This window comes from Mesocricetus auratus, unplaced genomic scaffold, assembly GCF_017639785.1.
Source record: "Mesocricetus auratus isolate SY011 unplaced genomic scaffold, BCM_Maur_2.0 Super-Scaffold_100676, whole genome shotgun sequence".
Lineage (NCBI taxonomy): Eukaryota > Metazoa > Chordata > Mammalia > Rodentia > Cricetidae > Mesocricetus > Mesocricetus auratus.
In genome coordinates, this window is record NW_024429266.1 from 110,800,434 (window position 1) to 110,821,692 (window position 21,259).

Here is a 21,259-nt window from a genome sequence, read left to right on the forward strand (position 1 = left end):
AAAGGAAACAGCTGAGGACAGTGACACAGGCAGCTTGGCCTGGTCTGTTCTAGGTTTTTCTCAGGACCACTGTCCTCAGAGATAAGGGCACTCCTGTTACTTTACAGTGGGGCCTACCAACAGCTTCTGGAGAGAAGGGGAAGCCAAGTTCCTCCTTCAGGAATGACTCTGCCCTGTCATTCAGATGCTCCAGCCTATGCCTCTGTTCTCAGTTCACAGAAATCAGCCACCGAATCCTGTGCTCATACAACACCAACATAGATGAACTCTTCTCAGAAATCGACCTCTGCTTGGCTGTAAATCGCAGCATTCTTCAGCAGTTAGATGAAAGGTGTGGCCATGAGCTCACTGAGGAAGACTGGGAGAAAATCCAAGTGCAGGTAGGCTTCAGGCCAGTTTCCTTGCTGCCTCTGCAGAATGGACTGCAATCACACATAGGTCTGTAAGGGTGGGAGCCTTGGTGAGGTATGCCTTGGATGGAGACACCAGACCTTTGCCATGAGCTCAGTGATGACCATTAGGGTCTTTCATTTTGAAATGTTAAAAGTTGTAGTTCGATGGTGGGTGTTATGAACAATGAAAACCCAGAAGAGCAAGGCTATGCTTCCTGCCCTCCTCCTATATCTGTAATAGCCTAAGGAAGGAAGGCAGGGCTTTTCAGTGACTCAAAGCCAAGATGCAGAGAAAACTTAAAACATAAAATTGGGAGTTTAAAAAAAATCCTAAAACATAAAATTGGGAATGTTTTAAAATTTTAACAGTTATCAGCCAAATGTTTTTCCACTTTTAATTAAAAGGCACCTTATATTCTGTATTAATAATGCTCACCATTTTAAAAGTATTTTTATTTTAAGATGCTTATTATAATCTCTCATCTCACATCTTAAACATTTAAGATTTTCAATGTACTGCCCATTTTTAGAGGCCCCACATCGTGGGATACAGTTCTCACTGTAAGTCTGAGTAACTCCGATTACAAATCCGTGTCTGCTTTGTGCTACAGGCCGCTCACCGGGAGATCTATGAGTGTTCCATCTGCCTGACTCCACTCTCTCTCCGTGCTGACTGCCGGCAGGCAGCTGTGGGAGCCAGCAGCCAGCGTCCCCGAGAGACAGTCCTCCTGTCCTGTGCACACCTGTTCCACCATGCCTGCCTCCTGGCCTTGGAGGAGTTCTCCTTGGGAGACAATGCCCCTTTCCACGCCTGTCCTCTCTGCCGCTCCTGCTACCAAAAGAAAATTCTTGAATGCTGAACGAGAAAGGGGGTAAAAAGCTTACCTTGGTTTCTGATGAGTTGTATGAGTTTTGGGTTGTGTACTACACTGCTGTCTGTCCTTTGTGATTGTACAAAAGAAATATAAGGACCCACCTATAACTGTACCCTTTATTATATAAAAAGTAATTTGTGCATTTGTGAGTTTATTCACTTGAAATAAATGAGGAATAGTGTTACTCAAAATACAGCTAGTGTCTGACCAACAAGCCAGGAAACTAACACACTTATCCAATGCATAAGTATCTTTCCTTTGTTTTTATGTAATAGATTAGTCGTATAGTGAAGTACTTTAACATCTAAACTGAAAAATATTAGTGGTATTCCACATCAAAACAAGTTAAACCAAACGTTAATGGCAGTGGTGCAGAATACTGTGATCACATATGAGCCAGACAACTGAAAAATCCCTGGAGTCCACAGGATTGGTGCCAGGGCTCCAATGCCAGACCCCACAAATGCTCAAGTCCCTGGTACAAAATGGGACATTATTCCTTTGTAACTGGCATAGGTCTCTCCACATACTTTGAAGTCACTTCTAAATTATAATGCCAAGTATAGTGTAAGTGCCCTGTGAACTGTTGCTGCACTGTATTACTTAGGAACAAAGGACAGGAAAAAGAAAAAAAGTGTGATTATTTTTTTTTACTTTAAGCCCCAGGTTGAACACAGAGAATAGTGCTAAGATTGGTGTACATAGTAGACAATGAGCAGCTCTGCTCAGGTGGCTCCTGGCCACTGGAATAGATAAAGACCCATCCAACAGAATTAGCAGTATGGTAATCAACACTTGGGGGTCTATCTTACAGACTTTTCAAGCTCGTTTGCTCTTTCTATCTCAGGGATTTAAGCCTCTTTTGCCTCAGGCTCCACCAGGGAATCTGTTCTCTTTGGGGAAAGAGCATGTTGACGACTGCTGGGCAGTGTTCATGTGAGACAGCATCCCAGTGAAGGGACCTCTATTGGCTCAAGACACCAAGATCAAGTTCTCAGCACAAAGGAGAGCTATTTGTCCCAGAGGGATAAAGGACAGGGAATAAGAGACAAAGACAGGAGATAGATGATGAGGGATAAGGGGAAGGGAACACAGGAAACGGATATTTGGGGGGGGGGGTAGGAGAGTACTGTCTCTGGATAGAGAGGAGACAGATGTGGCTAATAGGCAAATGGCAGTTTATTAATGTAAAAGGGAAACCATGTTAGAATGAGGTCTGATTTTAACTGTGCATGTTAATTAGGTGAACCAAGGGGTGGGGAGTTGATTGCTGGGCTTCAATACCTTGATAGATGAACTTTGGTGGTCAGCTTCAGGAAGAGGAAGTGGCCAGATAAGGGAACAGACCTTGGTGGCTAGTTTTAGGAATGTAATCTAACGGTTTTTAGCAAGGCAGAGGGATAGGGGAGAAGGGCAAGGCAGCCTGCCAGAGCCATGTTTGCTATGCTCAGGCTGGTTAGACAGTCTTCACCCAACCTGGATGGTAGCACAGCACAGAAGCAGGTAGCAAGCAAAGGTACATGCCAGGATTCAGAACTGCCCCTACACAATGTGAGTGTGTTTAAAATCCATGTTTATATTTTTATCCTCTTTAAATGGCTCTTTTTGGTTTATAATGTAGAAACATAATTTGTGGATAAGTATGTATCTGTTAGGCTAATACTCAAGAAGTTCTTAATGATTAAAGACATACTATTACAACATTTGGAAACTTAGAGAATACGTTAACAAGTGACAGAGATAACCTGCATCTCAGAGACTAACTTTTCTACTCAGAAAATTCAACTGCAGGTGTCTCAGCATCTAATGGGACTGCAGCAAGGGTTCCAGGAGTCTGACTGCTCTGACCGTGGAGGGAGGCCATACACAGACTGAGATGGCACTGCCATTCCTGGAGCCTGTGAATGTCCACAGTAAGCTCTGCTGCTGAAGTCGCAGAGTCCATTTCTACTGACACAGGAATGGATGCTAGCTGTTGGCAACAAACAGGTCCTGGGGTAAAGTACACATGAGGCATCAGCTTTGTGGGGGTTCTGAGGGCGGTGAAAACTCTAGTGTTGAAGGTAAGGCCTCAGGCAACTTGCAGTAGTCAGTGACAACTCGGGTACATTTCGTATGAAAAAGCACCATTTCAAGAGGACAGCGCAAACTTTTACCATACTATCATGCTTTTGGTTGGCTGTCACATGGAAACTGGCACACTGATTGGGACACCACATGCCAGTAAGGTTCAGAGACCACAGAACTCTCAATGTGGCTTCTTTCTCAGAGCAGTCTTTATTTTAATGAACTGATCTCTCCGTTAGCTTAGCAGATGTCTCATCATTCTTGCAAAAAAGAAAGCCTTTTTCTCACTGTCTCCTCCCAGTGACTTTAATCATACTTTGGAGGCTGGCATGCTCTAGATTGTGGACAGTTATAAAGTCTTCCTTTCTTCTCACATGGTGGACGGACATGAGTTCTTCCACACTTATGAATTTGTATGACTGCTGCTTCTTCATCAGACCTAACTAATCCGTGGGCACTCTCAGTAACTCATGAACTGAGTAAGACACTGACCAGAAGTGGTCTGTGTGAGCCAACAACAGGTTTTCTGAGGCTTTTTCCAGGACCTAACAGAGCAGTGAGAGATCTAGAAGGCTAAGCTTTGTAGGATTCTTGTCTTCCCTTCACATGAGACAGTCACATGGTTATAAAGCTGAAATGCCGCATGGTCCTCTGTTAGCTGTCCTTACCACTCAGGGCAGAAGTAATGATTTGGAAATGGGTTATAGATTTTCTTTTTTTAGTACCTTCAGTTCCTATGCAGAACTCCCTATCTGGCCCTGGAAATTCCAGGGCCAAGGCTGGTACCAACTTTTCAGGCTGTAGCTACAGAGTTTCCTGCTCTGCAGTGTAGCCAAAGCTGGACCTACTTCAGGCTTCCTGCACCCTAAATAAAATTAAGGTTTGAGTGGAGAGAGAGAGAGAGCAAGTGCTTCAGGCAATGTGTGACAAGGGCAATGCTCTAAGATAGCTGCTACTATTACTATTTTCAAGCTCTAAGTCCTCGCAAATTACATCCATAAAATTGGTCTCATTTTAGAATCAAAACATCTTAGATATCTGCATATTGATCTACATTAAGTGTCTGCTTCGTGTAAAGAATAGAGAAAGAGGGTCACCACGTACAAGGTGCATGGGCAGGCAAGCTATGGTGGCTGTTCACACTCTTAAGCCCCATCAACACACAAAGAGTGACGTCTCCAAGACCTGTCTGCTGACTGAGAACTCTGAACAAGCCAATGGGAGTCACTGGGATCTGGGCAGTCCAGACGACCTACTTCTTTACTCAAGAATCGGCAACTCAAGCACCTTTAGTTTTCTTGGCTGTGTTCCAAAGCCATGAACTACAGGTATACATTTCCTGTTTGATAGTGTTCAGAGCTACCCATGTGTCTAGAAGGAACACCTACTTACTTCCTTTCCCCATGCTCCTTCACAGTCTGATGTGCGTTCACAGTAAGAAATATAAGACAAATTGACCCACCCTATAGCCTGATCAATGCAGGGCCAGTGAGACAGCTCATCAGGTAAAGACACCTGAATTCAATCACAGGCACACACACGGTGAAAGAAAAGAACTGACTCCTAAGTTGTCCTCAGATCTTCACTCATGAATGGACGGGGACACACACACACACACACACACACACACACACACACACACACACACACACACACGCATGCATACACAGACACACACGAACATTAAGAAAATTTAACTTGAGACATATTGAAAAGTTTAATAATTTATGAAATATTCAGACACCTTACCTTACAGATTAGCCAGGAGCTCTGTGTTTGGATGTATCAGCAAATGCTGTGCACTGAAAGTGAGTGCAGTGGAAAACTGCTCTCTGATCTCTCCTTCACTTGGTCTGCCCAAAGGATGAATTTCAAGTTTCAATAAAAAGCAGAGCCTGGCATTAACTAACATAGGCATAATGATCGGGGAAATTGGAAAGCAGCTGATTTGCATTGTGCTAGTGCAGGAGCTCACACTCAGGAATCTACCAGTACTCACTGAAGGCATGCACTGAGTCACTCAGAGCCACAGCACCAATGGTCCTTCTCCTTAAACCTTAGGAATCAGGAAATGCTATGATGTAAGTAAAAAAGTGCACTCAATGGCTTGTAAAAGTACAGCTAAATTTTCTTCTTTTTCTAAGTAAAAAGAAATTATGTCATATACAGCCTGTTTTTCATAAATTTCTCCAAAAGAAACTATTTTCAACAATTTGAGGAAAAAAGGTTTTACTTCTTTCTGAACACAAACCTGTTTTGTCACCCACACAGTGCATGAGAGCATCACTATATTTCTGTGAACTGTGTGCTACCTAGGGACAGCAACAGCGTGCACTCGCGTTTTTAATCAGTAGACTCAGGAGTTGAGAAACCATCTCAACAATTACTTACAACTGAGTAATTATGAGCTCGTATTACACTGCACCTGAACTTCCATGACCTTTAAGTTCTGGTGACTTTCCTGAGGTGGAGTATATGAAGGTCACCAAGGCCTGAGAGACAAGAAGAAGAAGAAGAAAAAGAAGAAGAAGAAGCAATTTCCGTCTATGGGTTTCACAGGCACAACAAGCACAGGAAGTAAAGCAGTTCTTAAAAAAGGTTTTAAAAAGTGAATGTACATATGGCCTATAAGGCAAAGTCTAAGTTACAAGTGTGAACAACACTGGCACTGTGCTGTGAGAAGAATTATCAGGTGTATACACACAAAAGTCCAAATCTACAATTATATTTTCTTCCTACTGCAGCTTACCACAAAGATAGTCCTGGGGCTGCCCACCAAGGCTCAGGTTTGAAAAGAATCTAGTATTTTTCCATTGGCTCGAAGTCTAATGACGATTCTGTAATATGAATCAGAAACTCTTGCTTTTGGTTTTTTAAGGAAATAAAAATTTTAGTTTGCTACTAGTACAGAAGTTTCCAAGACTTTCTGAAGATATTTTGGAGTACCAGGCAACTTTGAAGCAGGCTTCTACCTGCAGACTCAAACTTCTTATGGCATAAAGCAAAGCCTCAGAAAGTCCAAGTCTGCCTCATGGCACATCTCCTCCTCTCATCCAGATGACTCCCTGCTGTAGACGTCCAACTGTTCCTCAGTCTCAGACTCAGGGTTTAACCAAAAGCTCTAAGGTCAATGAGAAAACTCAAATGTGAGACTTATCAGCAATACCAAGTTCTCAGTGCTGATGAGAAGGCAGCACTGACAGGTGGACTCAGACCCCACCAGGAGCTAGCTGATCAGTATCTGTGGGAATGTCGGGGATCAGGAGTTGTCAAGGCTTGGCTGCAGAATGCTACTGAGGCAGTCAGGTCTCACAGTGCTTTCTGATGCCCATTCACAGAAGGCTTCGCAGTTTCTGAATCCCTTGAGGTATGTGACAAGTGAAGTTTGTGAAGTCCTGCAGGAAAAATAGGATAAGGATGAGAACGGGTCAGTTAAGGGACCAGGTGACCAGACAAGACCTGTTCAGCAGCAGGATAGCTATCTTGTGGAGACTGTGATGTGTTATCTAAAGTCTTCTGGAAATGAAAGCTTTCTCCTCCCTGGAGGCAGCTCTGTGGAAGTCATGCCTCTTTTTCCAGGACTGCTACCTCCAATCACTGGGTGACAGGTGGATATGGCTCTTCTCAACACAGTGGGGTCCTACCGTTTTTTTTTTTTTTTTTTTGAGTGTATGTGTTCAAGTGTATGTGCCTACAGATAGAAGTCAGAGAACAATCTTGGATATCATCTCAAGTGCCACCCACCTTGTTTTATGAAGCAGGGTCTCCCACTAAACCTGGAACTCCCCAAGCAGGTGAGGCTGGCTAGCTACCAAGCCCAAAGAGCCACCTATCGCCACCTCCCCAGGGTTGGGATTATGTATAACTTTTTTACAGGGGCCCTCATGCTTGTGTAACAAATAGGTTACTGACTGGGTCATCTCCCCAACCGCTCAGTGTGGCTCTGCTGGGGCCTCCAAAGCATAATACCCCACAGACCACAGGTTTCAAAGCACACGTCATTCTGCACTGCTTCTTCTTCCGCCTTTCAGAAGCCTCTTGCCTAGAAGCTAACCTGATACAGATACATGACTTTTTTGTTTTAAAACACATATATGCAAAGTGCATGACGAATATCCCAAAATATTAAGCACATAATTGTTGTAAAGAAATGCAAAAACATCAATAGTGTGACAAAAAAATTACAAAGGAATAAATACACAAACACTCCAAGATACTTTACAGGATAAAACAACCATCACTACGTTTTCAAGGGCATTAATTTCCATTTTCTCACATAGCAGTTTCTCACAGAATACACCTGACACATGGATCATAGTGCACCCACACAGAAAAGTCAGAGTTTAGATCATACTAAAGCTTCAAGTACTTCAGCGAAAGTGAAAACTATGACGTGAGAGTTCACAAGCAATGCATCCACAGGAGAGACTGGAATAGCACCCACACTACTCAGATTTTTAAATGCCTCAAAAACTAAGTTGGGGGTGGGGTGGCCATTCATTCTAAATTTCCAGATAGTAATTTTCTCATTAGGAAGTTTTGTATAACTTCTAAGGCAATAAAGTACCCCCTAATTTAAAGTCTTTATTACTTGTATAACTTAATGAAAGGAAATTTAAGCTTGAGCCTATAACTGAATTAGAAGAAAAAAGAAATCAGTATAAAATAGTATAATCCCAGAAATGGCCAAACCACTGAGTGATCAGAGAACCTCTGAAAATTAAGACAAGACATGCACTGAAGAAAACTTGTTAGAAAAAGGGAAAGGGGGAGGGATGGGGCATTGAGGGGCATACTTGCCACACTGACCTGAAATCATACTGTTTCTATGTGAGGAATATGTGAATTTCAAACACAGGATCTTATACTTGGTTGGCAAGCATTCTACAACTGAGACATATTCCTGACCCTGGAACTACTCTTTTAAGACAGAAGACATAAGAAGGTTAACTTTTTTTTATTTTTTGTTTTTTCAAGATAGGGTTTCTCTGCATAGCCCTGATTGGCCTAGGACTCAAAGAGTTCTGCCTTCCTTTGCCTTCTGAGTGCTGGGATAAAAAAGTATGTAGCACTGCCTGGCCAAGTTGTACTTGACACAGGACATGCATTCTGATAAAACTGCAATATTGTCATCTGTAGACCTCCCCAGAAACAGTCCTTTGGTCACCACCACCACCACGGATACTGTGCAGCAGATGTTCTCTGAAAATACCTGTTAGCAATGGGTTAAAAGTCATCGTGGGCCATTTGAATCTATATTTAAAGAGGATTTTTTATATGAAGAATTGCCCCCAAAGAATATACAAAAGGATAACAGAAAACATTTGGAAAGGAAAACAAGTGTCTTGGGAGTGTTACACAACCCTTGAAAACTCCAGTGTCTTATGGTCAGATTGCTGTTATGACAAGGGCCGCTGGCCTCTGGCAGGTTGACTAACTCAGCAGAGGCTCCACAGTAGGACACCAACACTGATGCACTGCAGCCATCTCAGCTGGAGCCAAGTGGGAATTGATCTGAGGTCCTAGCTAAAAATGAAGTTTCAACCAGACATGTGACTAAGGGTTTCTTAATCCTAGGCATCTCACTGTTTTTAATGTGGCCAGTACTGTGAAACCCAGGCACTAAAATTCATAAATTATCTGGTGTTTCAGCTGAGATGTAGCTTTTTCATTTCAGGGAAATATTTTTATCAGTTGATCCTTCACAATGTATGTTCCAAATAAAATATACATGGAGCAGTAACCTGGTGGGTTTTTTTTTTCTTTAAAGGTCAACCTTTCAAACACCAAGGTCATAAAGGTTGGTGCTATGAAAAGCCTTATTGATGCTCCTATAGTTTAGGTTTTCTGAAAATGGGCCTTAAATGAATCTACAAATATGCTGCCTCTTAAAATATCAAAAACCACAGCCTATATGGAACATAAGCATTCAAGTGGTCTCAGGCAAATGAGTTAACGCCAGTGTTTTTCCTATATTTCCTACAAGAAACCACCACCTTTCATTCTGCTATGGAGGTAGATGCCTGGGAAGCTTCCAGAGTGCTTTTCATCCTAAAGCATAAACCCTGGACTATATTCAGCATGAGTGTAGAAGTAAACACAGCAAACCTACATCACTTAGAGCAGACCTTGATGCCACCACAATATATAGGACACAGCACATGACAGCAAACCTCCAGAGTTACCCGGCTTAGTGAAGAGAATTATAGATTGCTTGTACACCTAAAAAAATCCAAGCCCCCTCAAAAAAAAAAAGGCTTCAAGAAAACAGCAATAAAGGCCATCATTACCAGAAAGCAAACCTTCAGTATTAAGTCTTTCTCACCATTATCGTGATAAGAACAAAGGGGATGATTGTGATTCCCAAGTTCTTAGGATGTCCTAGGCACTGTACTAAGGCCCCCACAAGAACCACCACAGTTCCTACCCACACACCTTACAGATGAGGCCTTACAGTACAATGACATGATTCCAAACTAATCACAACCAAAACATGAGTCAAGATGTAAACTGACAGCCATGCATACTTAGAAACTACATAGAAACGCAAATACAAAGTCATGATTAGTAGAAATAAATGTTCATAAACCTCAAGATTACCCAGGGCCTTGAAGAGTTCTTCTCGTACAGCTGACGTGAATTTTCTGACCAAACACAATGTTGTCACAATGGCAAAGAGTAAATTGTAGGATAATACGATATAGAAATTTCCCAGCCAATTAAATCTTCCAAAGTCTCCAAGTAGATCAAATCTAGTAATCCCTGTTAAAAATAAATAAAGAGTCCTTAATAAAGTGAGGTGCATTCATATCTATAGCAAAATACAGTTGAAATCAGGTCAGAGTCCACAGACTTTCTCAGATGTTTATGGGATGTTCTGGGAAGGCTCTGCCATGAATCATATGACTGTTTCCTAGCAGGGCAACCCAAGCCATCCTCAACCTTCATGTCTGTCCAGTTATTGCATGTGATACACAGGAAAGTGGCATGAGTGCCTATCACCTTTGTGTGCCTGCATTAACGAGAAAGCTCAGGTGCCATTCACTTGAGCCTGTTCTTCCCACTAGTTACATAGGAATGATGTCTATAACACTCCTGCAACCCCAGTTCCAACACCTTACACATTCTTAATACTCATCACATAGTGAATAAATAGGATCATTTCCTTACGATACACAATTGGCAGAATTTACTGCTACTGATTTATAAAGTAAGAGAAGAAATCTAGGAATGTATGAGGACTACATCACACATGGACTGGACTTAAGTTAGTAAATTCACCCACATACACATTTAAATTGTTTTTAACTGAAAGAATATTTAAATGAGTATGTATACCAGGTCCAAAACTTATCAGGAAGAGGGCATGAGTAGTAAGATTTTCTGGCCATGGATAGGTAAATACATTCTACCAGTCAGATGGGTAAGTGTAATGAGAAAAAAGGCCATGACAGTCTTGAGGAAGACACTGAGGACTACATGGGGCTATATGGACCTATAACAAAGAGTTACAAGAAGCAATAGATACTTCCTGTAGAACTGTACAAACACAATTATGTAGTGCATATGCTACAGGTCATTTAAGGGTTTTATGGGTGATTTCAAAAATACCTTTGACTCAATTTCACATCATCAACTGACTTGAGTTTGGCTTTCAGCCCTGATCCAACACACTTCCATCAAACACTACTGCAAACCTCACAGAGAAGCTTATGGACAGCAGAAAATCTCCCTGTGCAAACAGTACAGTTAGAACAGGGCATTTCAAAAATAGCTCCATAGTCACTTCCACCTGGAACCAATGTATGTACGTTTGAAAGACACTGCCAAAGTGTTTTAAAAATAGATGAAGATTAATGAAGACATTAGATAATACCTTACAAAAAGAAGTTTAAAAACCAGATACCAGAAAAGCATTCAGTGCCTATCCTGCATTACTTTAAGATGATGACAACTTTGGCTTCAGTCTCTCAGTGATAAGCCTAAAAGAAAGGACTTTGTTTTAAGGAATCAATGCCTAATTAAATACCTTACTTTTCAAACCAAGATATGTAAACAGTTATGGTCGTAACAACACAAGCCTTAAGGCTTCAGCAAGACCCAAGACTGGCAACTGAAAGATCTCCTTTAGTGTCCAGTAAAAGCTATAGTCACCTCATAAGAAAAGCACTCTCAAAGTTCTACATCTGTAAGGCTCCCAAAGGAGAAGCTGAGTACGCCCTGGATGATGTCTACTACGATGGCTAAGAGCAAAAGGAGAAATTGGTGTGGATTTAACACAGGTATCATATGTTTAATGTGTGCACTTGATTAACCATTGCTATATGCACTACTGACATATGGACAAATCGCCTTAACAGTCATAACAGTGATACAAATACAATGGCTAGTATTTTCTTATCGGTGAACCTGCATGTGTATGCAGATACCACTTTGGACCCCTGCTGTCTACAACTCTGTAGAGTTAAGCTGAGAAGTCAGATCAGTCACATCAAGCACAAAAGTCCTAGAAGAGTGAGAAGAGTGATCGCAGGCCCTAGAAATGGACCCCACCTGGCACATGGAAAGTAAGGTTCTGGGCCTAACAGGATGTCTAGTCAAAGGACAATCTCTTGCTCAAAAGCTTTGTTTTCAGGTGTTTCAAGCAGATATACACAGACACCTAAGAGGAACAAAAATGCTAGTTCACAGGCTTGGGTCTGAGGACACTATTGTTCCAGATACACTTTAGAAAAAACCTTGTTGACCAACCAAAAATTGTTCTGGGTGGCATAATAACTCTACCTAGAAGCAAAAAAACTATCATTTCTCTGAATTCTGGCTAGGCGGCTTTTGTCCCAGCAACAAATAATAAAAATGTCTTTTTCAAATTGAAAGTACCAACACTTAAGAAAAAGTAACAATGCAGAGATAAAGTTTATTATATAAATGTATAATACTTCCAAACTTGTGTTTCTGGACAAAGGTAACATGGCATTAAGACATCACGTTTTAAAATATAATAATATCAAACTATCAGATACCTTTGGGCAAATATCTGAAGGTCTTCACCTATCCTATCACTGTTAAAAGACAAGCAACACACACACACACACACACACACACACACACACACACACACACACACACACGTACGCACCCAAGCACATGAAAGAAGTTTCATTAGACAGCAATAAGGCACAGGGTCATGAGACCTGCGTACAACACTTCATGACAAGCAATGCATTGCCTCCCCCACACAAGGACTCAATTCATGAGTAATTCTTTCAAAAACAACTTTTTTCCTACTCACGTTTTTAAAAGAACTGGTGCACAAAATACAATGACTTTGAGAAGGCGCAGGTTGCCCCACCCACATTGTAAGTCAATAGAACACATGTTCTTTTGCCCACCTGAGTCAACTTCTACTCTGAGCAAGCATGTTCATGTTGGCGAAACTGCACAAGGCCATTCAGAGCATTTGTAAGGTGTGGGGCACAAAGGGCCTGAAAGTGATGTTATCAGTAAATTACACAATCTGGCCTAGGACACAAGTATCTAGCCCAAATGCTCATGGTTTTAATGTAAAGGTGCCAAAACAACATGTGTTTTTATCAAATTTATTAATTTGTATTAAAATTAATCTCTAAACTCAAATGATTAGTTTCAACACCACCTTCACTATGTTTCCAGATTCCCTCCCCTACTTACACTTCTGAAATAATTTGGCTAAGATAGTGTCTAAAATAAGAATGACCTAGAAGCAGCCAAGCAATAAAATCTACAGTCACTCTAAACATCCATGCTTTCAGGATTGGTATAAGCAGGCACATTTTTATTTAAAAAGAAAAAAGAGTTACTACAAAACTAAGTTTCTGTTCTGGGGGTAGAATGGAAGATGAAAATTAAAAATCAAAGACTAACTTGAAATTTTTATTTCATTAAAATCTTTAAACATGTATTTATCTTATGTATATGTAAGTTTGTGAGCATGTATGTGCCACTGCACATGTGTGGGAGTCAGAAGACAACTTGTGATAGTTGGTTCTCTCCTTCCACCATGTATGGGTTCCAGGGATTGAACTCAGGTTGTCAGATTTCAGAGCAAGTGCCTCTACCCATTGAGCTATCTTGCCAGCTTCCATTTTTAAAAACATTTGTTTGTTTGTGGGTTGCATATACCAGAGCACTCCTGCAAAAGTCAGAATGGTCAGTCTTACTATGAAAGAATGTTTTTGTTAAACTACATCAATTAGAAATATGACTGCAGGCTTCAGGTGCTAGCCAAAAGGGAATAAAAGAGACAAGATTTTCTCACCTACCATAACAACTTAAAACCTGGATGTGATATTCACAATGGTTTTCAAAACTCTAGATATCAAGTCATGAAGGACAGTGACTGCTGAAAGATGAGGAACAAGCAAAGTGAGCCCGTGAGTGCTGCTGCTTCCTCCCTCAAAAGGCCTTCCAGGAGCAAACAAGGCCAACACCCTCCCCAAGGAGAAAGGAATCAGCATTCAGCATGAGGACGGCTTAGTGAACAGAAAGATGCTTGGAGTGGAGTCAGTGGAGAACTGAGCAGGAAACCCAGAAATGACTGTTACCAGTGGCCACAACCTTTCCTATAGTACACAAGCTAGAGGAAAAGTTGAACTTACTAAGTAAGTACACAAAAGATTTTAAAAGCCTGAAATTGACCTATAAAACACGGTGTAAACTAGAAAAGCATACTTGATAGGATTAAGAGCTGGCTAGATGTTACAGAGACTGGCGTAGTCAAAGACAGCAAAGACAGAACAAGGAAACTAACAATGTCAATGAACTAAATTGATTCCCAGTAGCTGATGATGCTCTTACTGTCCAGAGTCCCTAGAGAGTAGTTGCAGAGATGCTTGGCCAGTTAAGTTCTTGCTATGTAAGATTGAGGACCTGAGTTCAATTCCAAGAATCTATGAAAATATGAGGTTAATCCCTGGGTGTTGCTGGCCAGCCAGCCTGACTAACCTACTCAGGCGAGCTCAAAGCCTATAAAAAAAAAACACTGTCTGAAAAATCAAGGTAGACAGAGCCTAAGGAATGAAACCTGAGGTTGACCTCTAGACTATACTCACATGCACAAATGCATCAACACCTGCATGAATACATACACATACTACACACAAATGCAACCCCACATACATGAATGTATACACAAGGACACACACAGACACACACACACACACACACACAGTCTCTATGAGATTAAAAACAAGAATAAATTCCTTCAAGAAATATTGGTTTAGGAATTGCCAGCTTGAAATATTCCAAATTTGATGACGCATATGGCATAATAGACTCAAAGACCAAAATAATTCTAAGGAGGATCCTGTCTAAGCACAAAATAATCAAACTGCTAACCCTTCCACAAGAAAAAAAAATAACAAATAAGGATCAGAGAAAATTTCTTGTCAAAGCAATGTAAAGGGGAAAACAATACAAAATATTTTAAAAGTATGTGTGCTGGTTTGAAAGGAAATGCCCCTCAAAGGGAGTGGCATTATTAGGAGATGTGGCCCTTGTTAGAGGAAGTGTGTCACTGTGGGGGTGGGCTGTAAGGTCTCTTTTTCTCAAGCTTCCCTCAGTCAGTCAACTTCCTGTTGCCTGAAAGATGGAGCCCTCTCAGCTCCAGCACCACCTCTGCCTGCACGCTCCATGCTCCCATCATGATCATACCGGACTGAATCTCCGAAACTGTAAGCAAGCTACCCTCAATTAAATGTTTTCTTTATAAGAGTTGTCATGGTCATGGTATCTCTTTACAGAAATAGTGAACCCTAACTAAGACAATATGAAAGAAAAATCTAAATTTCATGTCCAAAAAATATCTTCAAAAATAAGGGCAAATAGAGACATCCAAACAGCATGGAATTTATTAACAACAGTCTTGCATTGCAAGAAATGTTACACAAAATCTTAAATTATACCACAGAGCTATAGTAGCAAAAACAGCCTGGTACTGGCAAAAAAAAAAAAAAAAAAAACATACACCAATGAAGTAGAAGACACAGAAGTAAGCCACCACCATCTGGTTCTTGACAAAGGAACCAAAAGCATTGGAGAGAAACAGCCTCTTTAACAAATGGTGCCAGGAAGGGCAAGTATCTTTAGTAAAAAACAAAACCCAAAACTAGATACTGCCTCCCCTGCACAAAAATCAACTCAGAATAGGTTTAAAAACTGCAGTGTAACCTAAAACTTTGAAACTACTAGACTAAAGGTAAGAAAAAATATTGCAAGATACAGGCACAGTTTTTCTGGGCAGGACCACAACAGCTCAGGAAACAAAAGCAAGAGGATACAAATGGGACTGCATCAGACTAGAAATCGGCATAATGAAGGAAACAATGATAAAGGCCTATGGAAAGAGAGAAAATCTTTGACATCTAACAGGAGATTAATATATAAAATACACTTTTAAAACTCAAAAAATTAAACACTAAAAGAGCAAATAATTCAATAAATGAACAACTGAACTAAACTGTTCTCAACAGAGATTTTTTAAATGACTAATAAACACACATACAAAAAAAAATCTAACATCTTTACCCATCAAAATGCCACCAAGATTCCATCTTACCCCAGCCAGAAATGCTTTTATCAAACAAATAAACAAAAACCAAAAGTAACAAATTCTGGTGAAGATGTGGGGAAAGGAAACCTATTCACTGATAATAAGAATGTAAATTATTCAAGCCACTATTAAAATCAGTATGGAGGGTTCTCAAAAAAATTAAAACTTGAACTCCCAAATGATCCAATAGTATCCCTTCTACATATGTATTCAAAGGAATCCAGGCAGCTTACTACTGATATACTATGAATATCACTGCCCTATTCACAAAATTGTAATACTGTATAAGCCTTGACGTAACTGGTCAAATAACTTCCCAGAGTTATATCAATAGACCAACAAAGGAGAAGTTTATCTGTAAGGATGCAGATGAAGAAGAAAGGGGAGAAATCAATTTGATATGAATACTCTCGCTATTCAAATCCAGACAGGATCACACAGCTATTTAACATAAAGACACAGGTTTAAAGTATAAGAATGGAAAAGCGTCATAAGAAAGGAGAAATGGCATTTTAACATGACTAAAAGGAGACTTCAGAAAAGAGTTACCAGCTAAGCAATGAGCACCACTATCATAATTGCACTGGGGACCCCCACACTTATGCATCTGATACCAGAGCTTTAAAGAATGTGAAACAAACTGATAGAAGTACTCAAGAGAGCGGTCCACAATCCTAGCCAGTGCTTTCAGTCCCCTCTCATCAGCAGTCAAGTGGACCCAAGGATCTGGGAGGCATGAGGGCACCTGCCAGCTAGTGAACCTGACCCTGGAAAACACAGCACCCAAGTGAAGCACAGGCCCGCCCTTTCCTTTCTACTGTGCCTTGCACGCAGGCTGTAGAGCCTGCTCAATAAATTAAAACGATGCCACACACGCAAAGTACATTCCTTGACATTGACATCAACAATGAAGCTAAACTAACAATTACCAAAAAGCAAATCTCTTAAACATCCCCAAATGTTTGGGAACAAAATACCATACTTCAAAATATCCCATGAGTCTGGAACTGATCCAGACCCTCCTCCCCCAACCTAGGTATCAGAGAGGAGGCCTCAGCAATTTATGGGACCTCGGATAGTAGATTAGTATTCATCCCTGGCATACAAATGGATTTTGGGAGCCCATTCCACATGGAGGGATGCTCTCTCAGCCTGGACACACAGGGAAGGGCCTAGGCCCTGCCCGGGATTATATGACAGACTTTGAAAATCTATGCATGGAAGGCTTTACCCTCCCTGGGGAGCCGAAGGGGGATGAGATAGGGGGTTAGAGGGGCTGAGGGGACACGGGGTAGGAGGGGAGGGAGAGGGAGCTGGGAGTAACATGTGTAAAAAGTTAAATAATTTAATAATCAAAATAAATAAATAAATTTAAAAGAGTAGGCTAATTAAATTACACATATATTTTCACTTCACTAGCTCTGTTCCTTTAGAGGACCCTGACTGATACACAATAGAAAGAGATTTTTTGATGTTATTCAACTGTAACTTCATGTAATACCCATAAATAAGTAATTTTATAAATATATGTATTAATTGAATGGTTTCCCACTTAGTATATTTCCTCAATGAAATTAACGACACATGAAAGAAAATAAAATCCCATGAGTCAAAGAAGAAAAAGTACTCTTAACAAAATGAAAATTAAAATGCTCCGTGTGAAGGTTTGGGGTACATCAACAAGGGTGATGTAGCTGTGGGGGCGGCAACAGGGAGGCACAGCGAGGGATGGGTGTGGAAGAGTGGCACGGGAGGGGACACAAGGGAGGGGCAGCACAGAGGGGAGCAGCTGGAGCATGGGGTGCGGTGGTGGGGGTGCAGAAACAGGGGTGGCTGCAAGGGGAAAGGGGTTGCAGCCAGCAATACTCGGGTCGGGAAAGGAAAAAGACCTCAAGAATCAGTGAACTCAGCTCCAATTGCAAGAGCGTCAGAAAATACACTCCAAAGGACTAAATCGATGAACTGCACAGTGAAATCAAAGCTGCCACTTGGGAGGGCCATCAATCGACACACGTGGAGAGGGAGGCAGCACAAGGGTCTGTGTCGGTGCAGAGTCTCCACTTGTACTGGTGGCTGAGGGAGCCCACAGGCCTGACACTGCTGCTGACATTAACAAAGCTGGTTCAAGCTGAGGGGGCTCTTCCCATAAGACACAGAACTGCTGCTCAACCTCGGTGAAAAGTAAGTTTCCAACAAGACAGCATCGTCAGTAAGCAATGGAACACTGAAGGAGGAGAGGCAAGTCTGTGAAAACCACCCAGGGAAACTCAAGTGTTTCTAAACGCATGTAGTGAGGAAAGCATTACATACACATCAAAAGCAGAAAGAAGCTCCAAACAAAAAGGGAGAACAATGTCATCAAAAACACTGAAGAAAATGCCTCAGCCAGTTTTCATTATATTAAACCCAAAAAGATAATACATCATAACACATGGAGCTCACCCAAGAAACAGCAGACTAACACTTGAGAATTAATGTAATTCAACATACTTCAAGACTTTTAAAAAGTGTGCGGCTGTCTTGATAGATGCATGAAAGGCATTTAACAAAGCCTACCATCCATCTTGGGAAGAATTCCAGCAAAGCAGGGAAAGAAAGGGTCACACTGAGCATGGTGGATGACAACTACAATAAATACATCAATAAACAGACAACAGCCAAACCCTTCATGCCAGTGCTTGTCACGAGACTGCTAGGGCGGCAGCTCTGTCAGTAGAGCGCTTGCCTTGCACGCGCTTGCGTGTCCAATCCCCAGCACTGCCAAGAAGAAGGGGCCAGGGGAGGGAGGGGAGGGCAGATGAACAGAGAAGGGTGAGGTTGGCACCCCAAGGTGAGCACTACCTATACCACTTTGGCCACCCACAGCATCCTCTCCACCTGCTCCCTCCAACCCCACTAGGATCATGTTATTGGGAGGCAACAGAAACACTCAAAGGCAACTGCATGACCAAACAGTGAGGCCTCCACATCCATGACAGTGCCACGACAGGGGATAGTACAATACTTTCTGTGCACATATTAAGCAACGGGTTTTCCTCTTAAGTAACTCAGATGAAAGTCACATCACATATAGTTAACCACTTAGACAAACAATTTGAAGACATTAAATACCTTCTCCTCAGTTCCAACATAAGTGTACCTCTCCAAAGAGATACTCCACTTCCACAAGGCAGTTTCCATTGAGACTCTACCTTCACCCCTGCCCCTATTAGTGACACCATACGGCATTTGGCCATTTGTGGACAGGCCATGTGGATAGGCACAGGAAATTTCCAAATTCTATCCACCTTATGCCATATATCAAGACTTCCTTTTCCTTCGTTTTTAATTGTGGTAAAAGACATGTAACATTAAATGTACCAACATAAACGTTTTAATGCACAGCTTGGTACTATTAGTAATAGTCACATTGCTTACAACCATCACCATCAAAATCCTTTATCTTGTAAATCTGAAACTATTCCCAAGCAATTCTCCATCCTTCCTTCCAGGGCCTTTGGTAAGCACCAACTGTCCTTGTCTCTATAGACAACTACTGCAAGTCCTCTTGGAATCAGAACTCCACACTGTCTGTCTCTTGACTGGCTGCTATGGGTTAGTAGCACTCCATTTGATGTGCTGCATACCAAGTTTGCTTGTCCTCTCATCTGACAACAGGCTGTCTCCACCCTTTGGCTGTTGTTGTAAGGGTCTTCTGAAACAATGCCTGGTCAAACAAGCTGAGAGCAGGAAAGTGACGGCATGAAGGACTGAGGGAAGGTGCATGGAAATGACTGCATCTACCCTGAAAACAGCCATCCTCAACAAGAAGCTTCCCAGACATCATTTGAGCTTACCAACTACGGCTCTATAAGCCAAGAAGATGTAGGAAGTGGGCCTTGTCCTCTAAGGACTGAAAAGTTTCTTAAGAACATCAATTCAAACAGGCAAGTGTAACACAAAGTTGAAAGTCCAAAAACCTGAGACATTTTACCTGCAACATAGGGTTTCACTTCACCTCAAAGAACGAGGTGTCTTGGGATAGCAAAGAATGGTCAAAGGCAGAAGGCTTTGGGAGCATGCAAACTAAAGCTTAGAGATGGGGAAATGTGTCTGAAATTATCATTTTTCATAACTGTTTACTTGCTATGAAGCTACTTTGTTCTAACTGAAGGCAATTTAATGAAGTAGCCAGGTGGACTTCAGTGTGTGGACTCATATATAAACTACAATCCAATGATGGAGAATAACAAGAAAGAACCAGTTTCAAAGATGGGAGCATCTGGCCCTTTCCTACGGAACTTTCTTGGTCTGGCTTCAAATCTTCTTACCCTACTCTCCTCAAAATCAAAAAGAACAGGAAGGCCCAGAACCCACTTTGTATGTGTGGACTCCTCTCAGGTGTTCAGGAGGAAGAAAGGAGGCTGCCTGCAAGACAGCAGAAACCCTGCCATGACTTTGTCTCTGACCTGACTGGCGTCTTGGAGGGAAGTGCCTAAGATGAATGAGCTCCGCTTTTCCATGACCTGTGCAGTATAGAGTGGGCTCCAAGGCAGCCCAGAGCTAGGCTGATCTCTGCTTAACATGGGGCAGGCGATGGGTCAGAGATGTGCATTTTTGAACAGATGATGAGTGGTAGCAATGAAGGAGACAGTTAAGGGATTGACAAAGGAGGAGGAAAAAAACAGGGGAAAGTGGGTAACAATAATGAAGATGAGATATGGATGTGAGATCACAAATGTCAGACGCCAAAGCTGGGACAACCCAGGGATCCGCAAGCAGCCTGCACCATACAGACCTAATTAAGTGCTTTGGTTTAAAATTAATTTTCAGATGTCTAGATGCTGACAGAGGAAATAAGTTCAAAACCTTTCCTACTTTTTTATCATTTTTTATTTTAATTTTTAATAGCTTGTTTTACATGTCAATCCCAGTTCCCTCTCCCTCCCCTCCTCCCACACTCCCCTTCCCCCCCACCCTCCCACCCTATTGCCAAATCCTTCCACATAGGGGATATCTAGAGTCTGTCATTTCACTCTGGGTAGGGTCCAGGCACTCCCCTAAGAGTCCAGGCTGAGAGAGCATCCCTCTTTGTGCTATAGGCACACGATGACTGTTTGTCCTATGCTGGCCTCCCCACTGTCGCTCTGGGGTCCAAGAGCTCTCCCCTGTTCAGATCAGCTGTCTCTGCTGGTTTTGCCAGCCCATTCTTTGCCAATTTGCTCATCACTCCTCTCTCTCTGCCACTGGGTTCCTTGGGTTCAGTTCAGTGATTAATTGTGTGTTTGCCTCTGCTTCCATCAGTCACAGGATGAAGGTTCCTAGATGGCTATAGACATCAAGTTCATTATCAGGAA

General features: G+C 41.8%; 2 protein-coding genes across 22 annotated transcripts in view; one reads left to right on the forward strand and one right to left on the reverse strand.

The window, feature by feature from the left end:
- Rnf32 (ring finger protein 32) overlaps window positions 1-1,409 on the forward strand; it is a 34,380-nt gene extending 32,971 nt beyond the window's left edge. For 8 of the 9 annotated variants that reach the window (XM_021235412.2, XM_005084198.4, XM_021235411.2 and 5 more), the window contains 2 exons: window positions 213-380; window positions 1,004-1,409. In XM_021235412.2, the coding sequence (XP_021091071.1) occupies window positions 213-380; window positions 1,004-1,252 (417 nt within the window). In that variant the 3' untranslated portion in view covers window positions 1,253-1,409. Of the gene's footprint in view, window positions 1-212; window positions 381-1,003 lie in introns of those variants that run through there. The other variant, XR_005874188.1, reaches the window with a different exon arrangement.
- Window positions 1,410-5,032: 3,623 nt separating this feature from the next.
- Window positions 5,033-21,259, reverse strand: part of Lmbr1 (limb development membrane protein 1) — a 115,960-nt gene continuing 99,733 nt past the window's right edge. For 12 of the 13 annotated variants that reach the window (XM_040738662.1, XM_040738652.1, XM_040738650.1 and 9 more), the window contains 2 exons: window positions 9,935-10,096; window positions 5,033-6,729 (listed from right to left, as the gene is read on the reverse strand). In XM_040738662.1, the coding sequence (XP_040594596.1) occupies window positions 6,644-6,729; window positions 9,935-10,096 (248 nt within the window). In that variant the 3' untranslated portion in view covers window positions 5,033-6,643. Of the gene's footprint in view, window positions 6,730-9,923; window positions 10,097-21,259 lie in introns of all 13 variants that reach the window. The other variant, XM_040738651.1, reaches the window with a different exon arrangement.